Source organism: Mangifera indica, chromosome 20, assembly GCF_011075055.1.
Source record: "Mangifera indica cultivar Alphonso chromosome 20, CATAS_Mindica_2.1, whole genome shotgun sequence".
Taxonomy (NCBI): domain Eukaryota; kingdom Viridiplantae; phylum Streptophyta; class Magnoliopsida; order Sapindales; family Anacardiaceae; genus Mangifera; species Mangifera indica.
Genome location: NC_058156.1, coordinates 8157126 through 8170770, shown reverse-complemented (window position 1 = coordinate 8170770; position 13645 = coordinate 8157126). Strand labels below are relative to the sequence as shown.

General features: G+C 28.0%; 1 protein-coding gene across 1 annotated transcript; it reads left to right on the top strand.

The window, feature by feature from the left end:
• The first annotated feature begins 8131 nt into the window (after window positions 1–8131).
• LOC123204059 (replication factor C subunit 2) lies at window positions 8132–11122 on the top strand. Its single transcript, XM_044620602.1, has 7 exons — window positions 8132–8340; window positions 8844–8950; window positions 9049–9150; window positions 9430–9625; window positions 10337–10465; window positions 10538–10732; window positions 10830–11122. The coding sequence occupies exons 1-7, from the start codon at window positions 8176–8178 to the stop codon at window positions 10938–10940; spliced, it is 1005 nt and encodes a 334-aa protein (XP_044476537.1). The 5' UTR covers window positions 8132–8175; the 3' UTR covers window positions 10941–11122.
• The last annotated feature ends 2523 nt before the right edge of the window (window positions 11123–13645 follow it).

The window sequence follows — 13645 nt, the reverse complement described above, 5'->3', positions numbered from 1 at the left end:
TTAAAAAATAATATTTATTATAAAAATATATCAAATTAATATAATATAATAAATCTTAAATTTTTTAAAAAAAAATTATTATATTTTTTAAAATAATAATATATTAATTATTTTTTTTTACTATTTTATTTTTAAAAATTACATTATATAATATAATACATAGTGTCTTTTTCTCATTAAAATCAATAAAATTATATTCTATTTTTACATTGACTTGAACTATGGTAATTAATCGTTGAATAAATTTGTCATATAGTAGAAAAATCTAAGATATAATGAATTTGTCTCCTTTATTTCATAGTTTAGTTAATTACAATTAAACCCCCAACCCCAAGTTTAGTTAATCCATTATTCAAGTATTACGGTTAAAAATACTACAATTTGCCCCTTGACAATGAAGAAGAAATAAATAGTCAAATGGAGCAGATTTAGTTTTTAAAACTAGATAAAAGTACTTATAATTGTACCTATAAACATTTATTAAATTTAAAAGTGGTGAAAAAATTATACTTATTTAAATAATAAAATTTGAAATATAGTACATGTTAAAAACCGAAACCTAAAGGGTTGATTATAGGGTTCCAACAGGAATTGATTTTGTAGGTTTCAAGTCTTGATTCCTAATTTTAGAAATCGGGTAGTTTCAATTTCGATTATATTAATTTTCATAGGGTCCCCAAACCCATTCACCCCTACTTACGATATTATAGATTATGTTTTAAAGGATTTGTATGAGAGTTTCAATTTTTACACAAATAAAGTTATCATGTAGACAATTTATCATGTAATTAGTTAATACTGGATTGGAATAAAATAAAATTAATTTATTTGATAATAAATAATGTGTATCCAATTATATATTGAAAAAATATGTATACATAATATTCTTATTTTTTATGCCTGAATATGTTAGTTTGTGGTACATGGGTTGAGTGAATTGTAATTTCGTATCCAACAATAAATTAAAAAACTAACCTACAAGGACAAAATAGTAAATTCATTGTTCAAAATATTTTTTAAGTCTTAAAAAGAATAACCCTTTTTATCTCACCCTTACAATTAAAAAATCTACAATTCAGTCCTTACCAAAATTTGAAAACCCTTAGGAGGCATTTAGTTTGAATAATATTTTATTACCAGAATAAAAAAATTACCTTAAAAATAAATTATTTAGAAGATTATTAAGTATAAATGATTACTATATTTAATAAAATTTGATAGGTATAAATAATTCTTATGTTTAATTAAAGGTAATAAAAGAATACTAATAAATTATTTTACTTAAATATCCTTCAATATAATTATTTTTAAATATTTTTATATTATTTATTATATTAATTAGAAATAAATTTATTTTTGTCTCAAAAAATTAATAAATAATAAGGTAATTATAATAAAATCGATATTACCTTAATAATCTTTTAACACATACAGTAAAAGTATTAATCAGATTATCACCTATATTATATGTCATGTTGATAGTAATAATAAAAAATTATCGTAATATTTTATTACTGATAAATCAAATAAGATAATATAAATAATAAAAGATAGATTATCAAGACAATCTTTAAATCTTTATACCCAAATGATCCCTAATTGTAAACACTGTTTTTTCTTCTTCACCACCTCCAACAACTTAATCACCTTCACCACTTGTTGATTTTCCTCGTTTCTTCTCATTGACAAAAAAAAGTTGCAGGTTCCAATATTAGGGAAGTTGTTTCATCATGACATTTCCACTCATTTGACAAAGAATTCATTTCTTCCCATTGGCGAGCGTGGCATTATAACGTCTAGCTATTATCGCTGACATTCCGATGTTAGAGAAGCTGTGGTGCAAGACATAGATTTTAAGGATGCGTGGACATTTGAGAAAGTGACTTGTCAGGATAAGAAGATGGTGGCTTGGTGGCAGTGGTAGCGGCAGTCCACCCAGACACCCAAAGAGAAGGGAATAAGAGTGAAAGAAAATTATTAATACAAAAATGTGTTTGAGCAATTTTAATATTTAGTAAATTTGAAAAGTCAAATGGTTAGGGATTATATTTTAATATTACTTTCTGGCATTATTTTTTGTTAATAGAGTTTAATTTTGGATAAACAGTAGAAATAACATTAAAAGATTTAATCCAAATTATTAAATTATTGGATTAAATATTAATTATAACATTTTCAGGATAACTTGTGTGAATAGTCTAAAAAACATATTATAATCATATTTTTATATTTATTTAAGTCATAATACAAAAGTTAACTGTTATATAAATTTTTTTTTATTTTTAATATATTTAATAGTAATAGGTCAAATCGGAGTAACCCATGGGTCTTATACTTAGGCCTACAGCGGTGTTATGGTGACGGTGTCATTTCTCCAACAATTCTGCCATCGTTTACACTCTCTCCGACTCCTCTATTTGCTCACAGTTTAAACTCCTCAATGCCATGACTCCAACTCTGTTTTCATAATTTTCTCTGCATTTTGTTCTCTCTATTGCACAACAGCTTTTGGCCTTTGTCCGTTGTTTATCCAACACTTCTCCAGCAAGCTAACTCAACGACTTGAACAAATAAACTAACTCTATAAGTCAAATATATGGTTAGAAAAGACATAGTAGAAGAACTGCACATCAGCAAAATACAGTTGAAGTTTTTTAGCAGCCTCTATAAAGTCTCCAGCGTGCCTCTCCACATTAACGAAAGGGAAAAATAAAAACCACTTAACCAGATTTAAACTTCTGAAAATTACATATTTAATTTTTTACTGTTCATTTTATGGGCTGTTCAAATATCTCATAAACTTGTTGAACTGTGTACCTTAACTGACACTTGATGATATGTAAATTATGCTATAAGGTGTGTTTACCCTTCTTTTTAATGAATTACATGTAGACATCAAACTTTATATGAATTGCTTTCTTGAAGTCATAATTGCATGTAGACTTGAAAGTGTGGGGTTAAAGCTTTTAGCAGCCTTCATAAAATGCAGGACAGAAGGACATGGTTCCAATTTATAATTTATATCTGGCACTACATAATTGTTTAATTGCCTTTTATAAAGAAAAATGAAAAGGGTATCATGATCATTATCTCATTTTGTTTAATTGCCTTTTAAAGGCACACTTAGAAATACTAGCAATCTAATATGTGAGTGCGTCATTTTGTTTTGTTTTGTTGTTGTTCCTTTGTCTGAGACTTGTAAGGGCATGATTGCACTTGAAAATGTAGCCATTTGTTCACTTTACAAGATTAAATTTGTAACATCGACTAATTTGGAATATATAGTGATATATTATTTGTGATCTTATAATCTGCCTTGAACTTGATTAGAAATTTGCTTCCTTTGCTACCTCTACTCTGATATCTAATTTATATGACTATTGTAATAAACTAATCATTCATGAATTATATATGCGTTGAATGTGTATGCAGCAAAGAAATATTAGTCATAATTCCTCTTATTTATCAACTGCAATCAGAAAGAAATATTCTCGTTCATTAAGGTCTGTAAAGAGGAAGAGAATAGCAATTTAAGAACTTCATTTGCGTGATTCTATAGACAATATAAAAGTATAAACTACTTTTATTAAAGATTATGAAAAGTTTGAAGAAGATGTCGGTGAGCGGGACGATATAATTTCTGAAGGGAAATTTAGCTCACCTAATCCTCTAATTATCCCACCCAACAAGAAAAAAAGGACCTATGCTGTTTGGGAGTATTTTCCCAAAGACATGATTATAACAGTAGGGGATGCACGATTTACTTTATGTAAGTTTTATAACAAAAGGTTAAAACTACAGAAGACATATTCAGCAACACACTTTTGTTGTCATATGGGACAATGTATCGAGTGAAATAAGGCAATAGGGAAACAAAGTTCTTCGAAAGGACAAATGTTGTTAAACTTTCAACCGACAGAGGGAAATTGCCATACCCCTTTACTCCACCAATCGTGAGACCAAACACAAAATGTAATCACGATATGGTATGTATTAAATATTTAAGTAATTCGTTTAGTTATTTTCTATGAATTTCATACCAATTTGTGTTAAAATAATTAACTAGTATAACGATTCAATATGCAAATCCACGAGACATTGGCTCACATGATTCTGATTGACGAATTGTCATTCTCCTTTGTTGAACATATAAGCTTCAATTATTTTGTAGTATTCTACAACCACTATATGAGAAAATAAACAAAAAAACAAGTATAATCTGACTGTGATTAAGTTATACAAACTGAAGTCAAACAATTGAAGAAATTTTTTAAAGAGTTAAAAAAATAAGTGTGACAGTTGATTTATGGAAGTCAAATGCACAAAATATCGAATATATGGTCATAACTGTATTTTGGGTGGATTAAGAATGGTCATTAAATAAATACATAATTAGCTTCATCCATATGCCTCCCCTAAGAAATAGGGAAACTATTGTTCAAGCTCTATACAATTGCTTTGAAGATTAGGGTATTCAAAAAAAGGTAAGGTGAAATTTGTTTATTTTGTTTATTAATTATAAGTGACAACACTTGTAATTTATAAACGTGTTAATGTTATGTTAACAGGTGTTCACCATCATTGTGGACAATGCATCAATAAATGAAAAGCGCATCAAATCATTGAAGAAAGATTTTAAGATGGATAGATCACTAGCTTCTGGGCAAAATTTATTAAACATTAGGTGCATGACTCATATCATCAATCTTCTTGTTCAATATGTATTTGTGAGATTAAGGATATTATTAATAAAATAAGGGACAATGTGAAATATGTGCGTGCTAGTGAGGTTAGGCAATAAGAATTTGCAAGCACTACGAAAATTTGTAGGATTAAGAAAATGAAATTGGTTTTGGATTGCCCTAGTAAATGGAACATCACCTATAATATGCTGAATGTGGCATTGATTTTTCGAGAAATATGGCCTCAATACAAAGCTAAGGATGGAAACTATTTGCAGTATTTACTGAATGAGGTTGAATGGAACAAATTGGCTAGAGTTTGTGAATTTTCAGGAGTTTTTAATCATGTACGCAAGATTGCATCAAGAACTGACTATTCAACAACCAACTTATACTTAATGGATGTTTTCAATGTAAAAAGTTGTTAAATGATAGAAAATTTGATCCTGTTATGGCCTCAATGGTTAGATCGATGATGTTAAAGTTTAACAAATATTGGGAAGAGGTTAATCTACTCATGGCAGTTGCAATCATTATAGATTCAAGATAATAATTTTAATTATTTGTATAATATTTTATTACTATTAATCCAATATATGTGGTAATAAACTAATTTCTCGTTATTGCAGATATAAATTAGAGTTCATAAACTTTGTTTATCCTATTTTATATTGGGAATTTAATGTGGAGGTTGAGGTGGACAACCTCCACCACACACTAGAATAGTTATATTGTAAGTATGTGGAAATTTTTTTAATAGATCCCTCACCCCTACATCACAAATGGGATCATTTATCTCAGATATATAATTTTATTATACATTAATATTAATTGTCATTTCTCATAAAGTTTTAGATTAATTTATAATCATATATTTTTAATTAAAAAAAACATTATAGAAATACATTTCAGTTCCATATCTTTTCATAGAATGATAGATGATTATGATATTGTGTTGCAATGACATGCACACTGTAAACAAAGTTAAAGTAAAGCCACGGGCAAGGTAGAGTTGACAGTGTACCTCAAATCTAATATATTTGAGTTTGAGACATTAGAGGTTGCAAAGACAAAAAAATTTAACGTACTTTATTAGTGGTCTATTAATCAAACTAAGTTTTTGGTCTTGTCACGTATGGTGGCTGAGATTCTTACAATTCCAAATATTCACCGTTGCTTTAGAAAGTGCTTTCAATGTTGGGGGTAGAGTGATTGACTTGATAGGATATCTCTAGCACTAAAAACTATAAGCATGCTTATATGTGGAGGTGATTAGATCCGAGCCAAACATCGGGTAAAAAGCCAATGTAGGTATAACTTTAACTTCATAAACTTATTTATTTATGATATTTAAAACCAATTTAATAAACTACATCGTGTGCTTTCTTGAAGATTGAAGACGTTGATACTGAGATTGACATATTACTAAACACTTAAACAGTCATGTATTGGAGGATAATATAATGTTCTCGTATAAGTAAGAACAAATTATGTTTATATATGTCTTATTACTCAGATTATGTAATTGTTTTTATATGCTATTCATTTTCTTATTGATGTTATGAAATAAAGAATTTCTCTAGATGTTACTACAGAATTTATTGTAATTTTCATTATCTTGTTGATGCTAGATATAATTGTTTTGATATACCATTTTCTATTTTGTTAATGTTATATAGAGAATAACAAAAATACTAGAGTTATTACTTTTATTCTTGAATTCATTTTTCAAGTGTGATGAATGAAATAAATTGACTATAGTTTTGTGAAACTACTTGTTGAGGTTTGATTGAAACCGTGACATGTTATAATTATGCAGGGTTAATTGAGGTTTGACAGGAGGCATGTTATGGAATCATGACATGAAATAGGGCTAATTTAGGTTTGACAGGAGGCAACTTTATTTTGGCCATTTGTTCATGTTTAAGTAGTTTGTAAGCATGTCAAAATTATGCAATTAATGTGTAATGTAAACTACTTTATTTTGTATTCATGTCTTTGGAGTCAAATATTGAAGAGAAATCTAAACTTTATGATGAATAATGATAATGGAATGTGGTATATATTTCAGATGAATAATATTATTTACGTATGTGTAATAACTTTTAAATTTGAGATTTTTATTTGTATATATGCAATATATATTTTTCATAAAAAAATATTATGAATAATCTAGAATTTGACATGAGCCTGAACCGAGCCTAAAACACAAGTTTGAAGTTGAGCCAAACAAACCCGAGCTAGGTGCTAGTCGATCACAAATATTTAAATTATAAAGCGAGTCAAACACAAATATGTATTTTTATGAGCTTGTCAAGCTTGAGCCTTGACTAAACAAAAATGAGCTAGACCCTGTTCGGGCTCGGCTTGACTTGTATCCACCCTTACCACAACCAGCTCAAAAGACCCATGGGCTAGGGTTGACACACTACAATGTCAAGTCATGCCTCATTTTTGGGCTTTGAGTTAGGCCTCTATTTGGCCCACCCTAATTGACGTGTTTAGGTACAACTCATAAAATTACGAATCATGTTAAGATCCACTTTTAAAATGGACCAACTTGACATGACAGTAAAAATTATAAAAATTAAAAAATATATAAAAAAGTAGTTTTTTTTGGATAACCACATGAAAAACAAACAAAAGTGCAATGTTGAGGGACAAGAAGATGTAGAAGTATGCGTGATTTGGTTTAAATCATAAAATTGGATTGAATTACTGGAAAATTATAGTTTGATTTAGTTTAGTTTATAAAAAAGTTTGATTTAATTTGTAAAATGGTTTAGTTTAAACTAATAAATTTTTAAAAAATAATTTTCAGTTTATGTTACAATTTAAACGATTTTCAAATCGAATCAAACTATAAACCATATTTTTTTTAAATGCATACATATATATATATATTTGATAAATTTTTTTAATAAACAATTAAATATATAACTTATTTTTATATTTATTTTGTTATTTTTTATACGTATATTATATATATATTTCATATATATTTTATATTTTTATATTACATTTTACGAAACTATAATTTAACAATGTTATTAAATAATATATATTTAAAATTAAATATTTTTAAAAGATTCAAATTATAATTTAAATAATATTTTTTAATTTAATTTAAAATTTAAAATAGTTTGATCAATTTAAAAAACTTAAAAACTATTTTTTAATTTAATTTAAAAAAATCTAACGTTCCATTAAATCAAATGGGGTACACCCCTGATGTGCTGACATGCCCTACAAGACCCCTGTTTTAGCGAGTCACGGCCTGATATGATCCATAGCGTGATCGACTGTGCCAAATTGGTACACCGGACCCAGTCCGTGGACAGGTTAGACCTGACATGATGTGGGAAAATATATTTTGAGTTTTTGCATTAAGGGATATTTCCGTCTTTTCGCACTTAAAAAATTTTAAGCATAAAGACATACCCTTGTTTACATTACTCCCCACTTTCCCTCCAAATCTTTCTCTGAAACGACAATGGCATCGTCGTCTTCTTCGTTTTCGAGTAGCAATCTCTATGACATCCCGTGGGTTGAGAAGTATCGTCCAAACAAAATCTCCGATATCGTCGGCAACGAAGACGCAGTCTCCAGGCTCCAAGTTATTGCTCGCGATGGCAACATGCCGAATCTAATCTTATCTGTACGTTTCCTGTTCTTATTCTTTCTTCTTTTTTTGTTTGGTTCCAGTTCTATTGACTCCTATAAATTCTTTGTACTGTAATATGGAATTAAGAATTGTTATAATGATATGATTCAGTGTAGTCTATGGGCGAAACTGTGACCAAAAAAATTATCAAACCCTAACTTAAATTTAGACCTTGGACTATGTTAATTGAAGTATGGTCAATTTGAAGTTAATTAAATTATCAATCTCAATCTGATTGAGATTTATCAAGTTTAAGAGATTGATGGGTTTCTCTTCATTTTCTAGTTGAAACTGAAGTAAACTAAGCTGCAAGTAACTGAGCTAAATCGATTAGTATGAGTAATTTACTTAGCGCACATTTCTCTTGATTCCCAACCATTTATAACATGATTTCCTATATTTGGTCTGCTTAAGTTAATTTTGTATTTCGGTTAAAACTCTAAAGTTGACTAACGGATTTTTTTATATAACATTTTCACTCTTGGATAAATTTTTAGGGTCCTCCGGGAACTGGTAAAACATCTAGTATTTTGGCCCTTGCACATGAGCTGTTGGGGCCAAACTATAAGGAGGCTGTTTTGGAGCTTAATGCATCAGATGATAGGTTAGTAAAATAGAGGAGTTCTTCTTTATGGAATATAGGCTTTTTCTTGTATTTTTCGGTGCCAGCTTGCATATACATAATTTCATATTCTTGTGCAGGGGTATAGATGTTGTGAGAAACAAGATTAAGATGTTTGCCCAAAAGAAAGTGACACTCACTCCAGGGAAGCACAAAATAGTAATTCTTGATGAAGCTGATAGGTAAGAGCTGATGATTATATCACATGGTGTGGATAAGCTGACTCGTTTTTCCTAAATTTGTTTACTTTATTTTATTGTCTAGATTTCATTAATTGATTGACTTTTTTTTTGGTTGGAACTGTGAGAAATAGATGACATCATATAACTTAAACTATGCCATCTCGTTCCATTAGAAGAGAACTTGAATTTTGAGCATCCTGAGTTTCTTTTCGGTTAAAATTTATTTATCTAGTACTCTGTTGGTTCTGTTTTTTGTGTCTTTGTATTTTTTACATATAGTATGACATCTGGTGCTCAACAAGCCTTGAGGCGTACAATGGAAATTTACTCCAACTCTACTCGATTTGCCCTTGCGTGCAATACTTCTTCTAAGATTATTGAGCCAATTCAGAGTAGATGCGCCATTGTTCGATTTTCAAGATTATCTGATCAAGAGATACTCGGTCGCCTCATGGTGGTGGTTCAAAAAGAACAGGTACTGTTTTTTTAACCATTTCTTTAATTGCATCAAACCCCATATGTTAGCTCAAATCCATGTCTTGTTAAAGAATACAATACTTTATATGTTTCCTATATATGTTCTTTGTTATTGACCAAGGTTTATGCTTTTGACCTAAGAGTAACAGTCTGTGCACGAACAATGAGCACAAACTTTTGCACAAACGATTACATGTCACTATGTGATTAACCGTTGTTTTATCTTTAATTTAAAATCACTCAATCACATAGTGATGTGTTATCGTTTATACATAAGTTTGTATTTATTATTTATACATATAATTTTATTGTTTGACCTAATTGCTTTATTTTGAGCATCAAACTTTCTCAATTGCGTCAATTTGTTAGAAACTCATTTAAAAAAACATGAGGCTTTGTGCAATTCTTTATATTGCCTTGTATATTCTGTTGTAATATCTTATGAGCATAAAGATAAATTTGAGTTGGAGATTACATTTGTTTTGCTGAAAAACATTGCAAATCTAGGTAGTCATGGGCTTCTTGGAAAAGCTTGTTGACAACCAAAACCCATGATGTTTAAACTTGAAAAGTTGTGCTTTTTCATGGTTTCTTCTTCCTCTTCACTGTATAGTCAGGCTGATTGACTATACGATTAAAAATCTCATTGCCTCTTAGACTACATAATGCTTATATTTCAAGTATAATAAATTTATCTTCTTAATTGAAGGTTCCTTATGTGCCTGAAGGTCTTGAAGCAATTATTTTCACAGCTGATGGTGACATGAGGCAGGCATTGAATAACTTGCAAGCTACATACAGTGGATTTCGGTTTGTTAACCAGGAAAATGTTTTCAAGGTAATAACATGTTAATATATTTTGTTTTGTTAGATGTGTAAACTCAACAACAATACGATACATGGGATATAGGTATGTGACCAGCCTCACCCATTGCATGTCAAGAATATGGTCCGCAACGTGCTTGAGGGGAAATATGATGATGCTTGTTCTGGTCTGAAGCAGCTCTATGATTTGGGTTATTCCCCTACTGACATTATCACCACCGTTTTCCGTATCATAAAGAGCTATGACATGGCTGAGTATCTAAAATTGGAATTCATGAAGGTACATGTATCTTGTCAGGCCCAACACTTTCCTACTGCTGTTTGATTGCCTATTTTTATATCAAATTGTAATTTTTTTTGTTACTGTGAGGTTGCAGGAAACTGGTTTTGCCCATATGAGAATATGTGATGGAGTTGGTTCATATCTTCAGCTATGTGGTCTTCTGGCTAAGCTTTCCCTTGTTCGTGAAACAGCTAAAGCACCATAATTCATTGTGAGAATAGTAAGAATTTACTAATGTCTATCTTTCGTGATGCCGAAAATGGGGAACATCCTATTAGCTTGTTCTTTGGATACTTATTTTGTTAGGATAATCTGAACCCTTTAAGGTAGCAGAGCATTTGCTAGTGATAATATGATATCCAAGAAGGGTGGTGCTTTCTGTCATGAGTTAATATAGTTAGGGGACGTTTGGATGGGTTAATGTTTTATTACTAAAATTAAAAAATTATTTTAAAGATAAATTATTTTAAGGATTATTGGATATAAATTATTACTATGTTTGATAAATTTTGATAAAAATTGGTACACATAAATAATTATTGCATTTGCTTAGAGATAACAAAAAAATATTAATATATTATTTTACTTAAATACGTTGGGATATAATTATTTTAAAGTATTTTTTTATGTTGTTTGTTATATTAATTAAAAAAGAGAGTATTTTTATCCTAAAAAACTTAATAAATATGAATATAATTATAATAAAATTAAAATTATCTTGGTAATATTTTAATATCAAGGTAATCGAATTATCTCTTATATTATTTGTCACATCATTATTTATAATAGAATAATATTAAAATCTTTTATTACTTACAAACCAGATAAAATAATAGAAGTAACAAAAGATTTATTACCAGAATAATCATTATGAACTTCTAACCAAATGCCCTTTTAGTATCTGTATATTAAATATGAGTATTAATTTATGTATTAATGATTATATGTCACTATTTAATTAGTAGATTTTGAATTGTAGATAAAATAATAATTAATCTTATGGTGATACATCATATTTAGTGTGCAAATTAGTAGTCAATGTTATGATCTCTTATCAAGCTATAAGCCTGGTTGCCATGGTGAAAATTGGCAAAAGAACTTCACCTGTGTCTTCAGCTATTTTTTGGCTACTTTTCTCCCAGTGAGATTAAAAAATATAATAAAAAAATGTACATAATATTATATACAAATGATAATATATTATTATATGATTGGATATTATTTTATCTCAAATTTTAAATTATTTAATAATATGATGATATGTTATTATTTGTGTATAAAATTATATACATTATTTATGTACATGACACTATTCTAGAAAAATAATATAAGTAATTCAAGTATTGAAATTCTTAGGTAAAATAAAGAAATTATTGAATCTTATAATTTTTTAATAAAAAGAAAGGAGTTATGTTATCTAGATTATGTGAATCCATGTTGTTGTTGATATTATTATTATTATTATTATTATTATTATTATTATAATAGTAATATTATATGTATTTATTTTGAACATATAAATAAATCTATATTTTTTATATTATTAATATAATTAAATATTATTTTATTATTATTTTAAAATTATTTAATTATATGATAATATATATTAAATATTTATTTATTTATTTATTTATATGTATAAGATTGATATCAGTATTTTTATTGCTATTATTAATGTAGGATAAAATGATGAAATGATTCGATAAAGTGATATGATTTAGGATTTTATGTCATTAGACATCACTAAACTTAAAATTTGTACGTTGTATGATGTACTTAGAATTATTTCGTTAGTATTTTCTTTTCTAATAAATTATTGAGCATTTCTAGAGGAGAGTAATTATTTTTTATTCGAATTATATCAAATTTACTTTTTAATTGAATAAGTCACAAGAATTGGTAAGTTTTTTAATGAAAATATGAGTTGCTCCATTAAATAAGAGTTTTTTTGGCTCTGAGTTTATTTATTTCTTTAGGCCAAAAGACTTATTCCCACCCAAGATTTGTTAAAAACCCCATTTAATATTTGTTAAATATTGAAAACTTAAACTTTTACATATGGATTATTAAAATTAATTGAATTAGTTAGTTTTAAAAGTAAAATTGTTATTTAATTATAATATATTAAAAATAATAATATTTTATTTTATTTCTCTTTTTTTGTTTAAAAAACTAATAGATTTTTTTCAAGTTATATTTTTTCTCTTAAGGTTTTAATATTTTTCTTTTTTCTCCGACGATCAAACTTTTACTGAGATCGTCTTCATTCCATACTTCTCCTTCTGCCATAGACAATGAAGGTCGATGATAGACGAAGCAACCTCAGTGCATGATGAATCAAAGATGACAAAGTGAGGAAGCCGACGATGAATTGAAACCCTTGGACAATGAAATTGTATGAGAGACACCTATTTAATGAAATTGGACCTTCTTTCATTTCGTTCGAAGTTGAATCGATGAAAACACCTCTGATTTCTTGTTGTTCGGAGTCAATTCAATGAAGACAAAGATGAAGACAAACACAAACTTCGATTCAACAATTTGGCTTTTTCAATTTGTTGTTTTTTATTCGTCATGCATTGGGTTTTCTTCATCTATCATCGCCCTTTATCATCAATGGCAAAGGGAAAAGGATAAGATGAAGGTAGTTTTGGTTAGAGTCTAGTCACCGAAAAAGAAAGGAAAAGATTAAAATCTTACGGAGAAAAATGTAATTTTTTAAAGTTGAATTTTAAAGAAAATTTATTAGTTTTTTAAACTAAAAAGAGAAAATAAAATAAAATTTTATTTTAAATGATAATTTTATTCTTAAATTTAACTTATTTAATTAATTTTAATATCTCACGTATAAGAGTTTGAATTTTTAATATTTAAAAATATTAATTTATTTTTTTATTTTTAGGTGGGAAT

What these genes read in the sequence shown, in the direction of transcription:
- LOC123204059 (XM_044620602.1), top strand. Translation starts at nt 8,176, where the DNA reads ATGGCATCGTCGTCTTCTTCGTTTTCGAGTAGCAATCTCTATGACATC. An exon ending in TGCCGAATCTAATCTTATCT is followed by an intron (nt 8,341 to 8,843) that starts GTACGTTTCCTG and finishes ATAAATTTTTAG; the next exon opens with GGTCCTCCGGGAACTGGTAA. An exon ending in ATTCTTGATGAAGCTGATAG is followed by an intron (nt 9,151 to 9,429) that starts GTAAGAGCTGAT and finishes TTTTACATATAG; the next exon opens with TATGACATCTGGTGCTCAAC.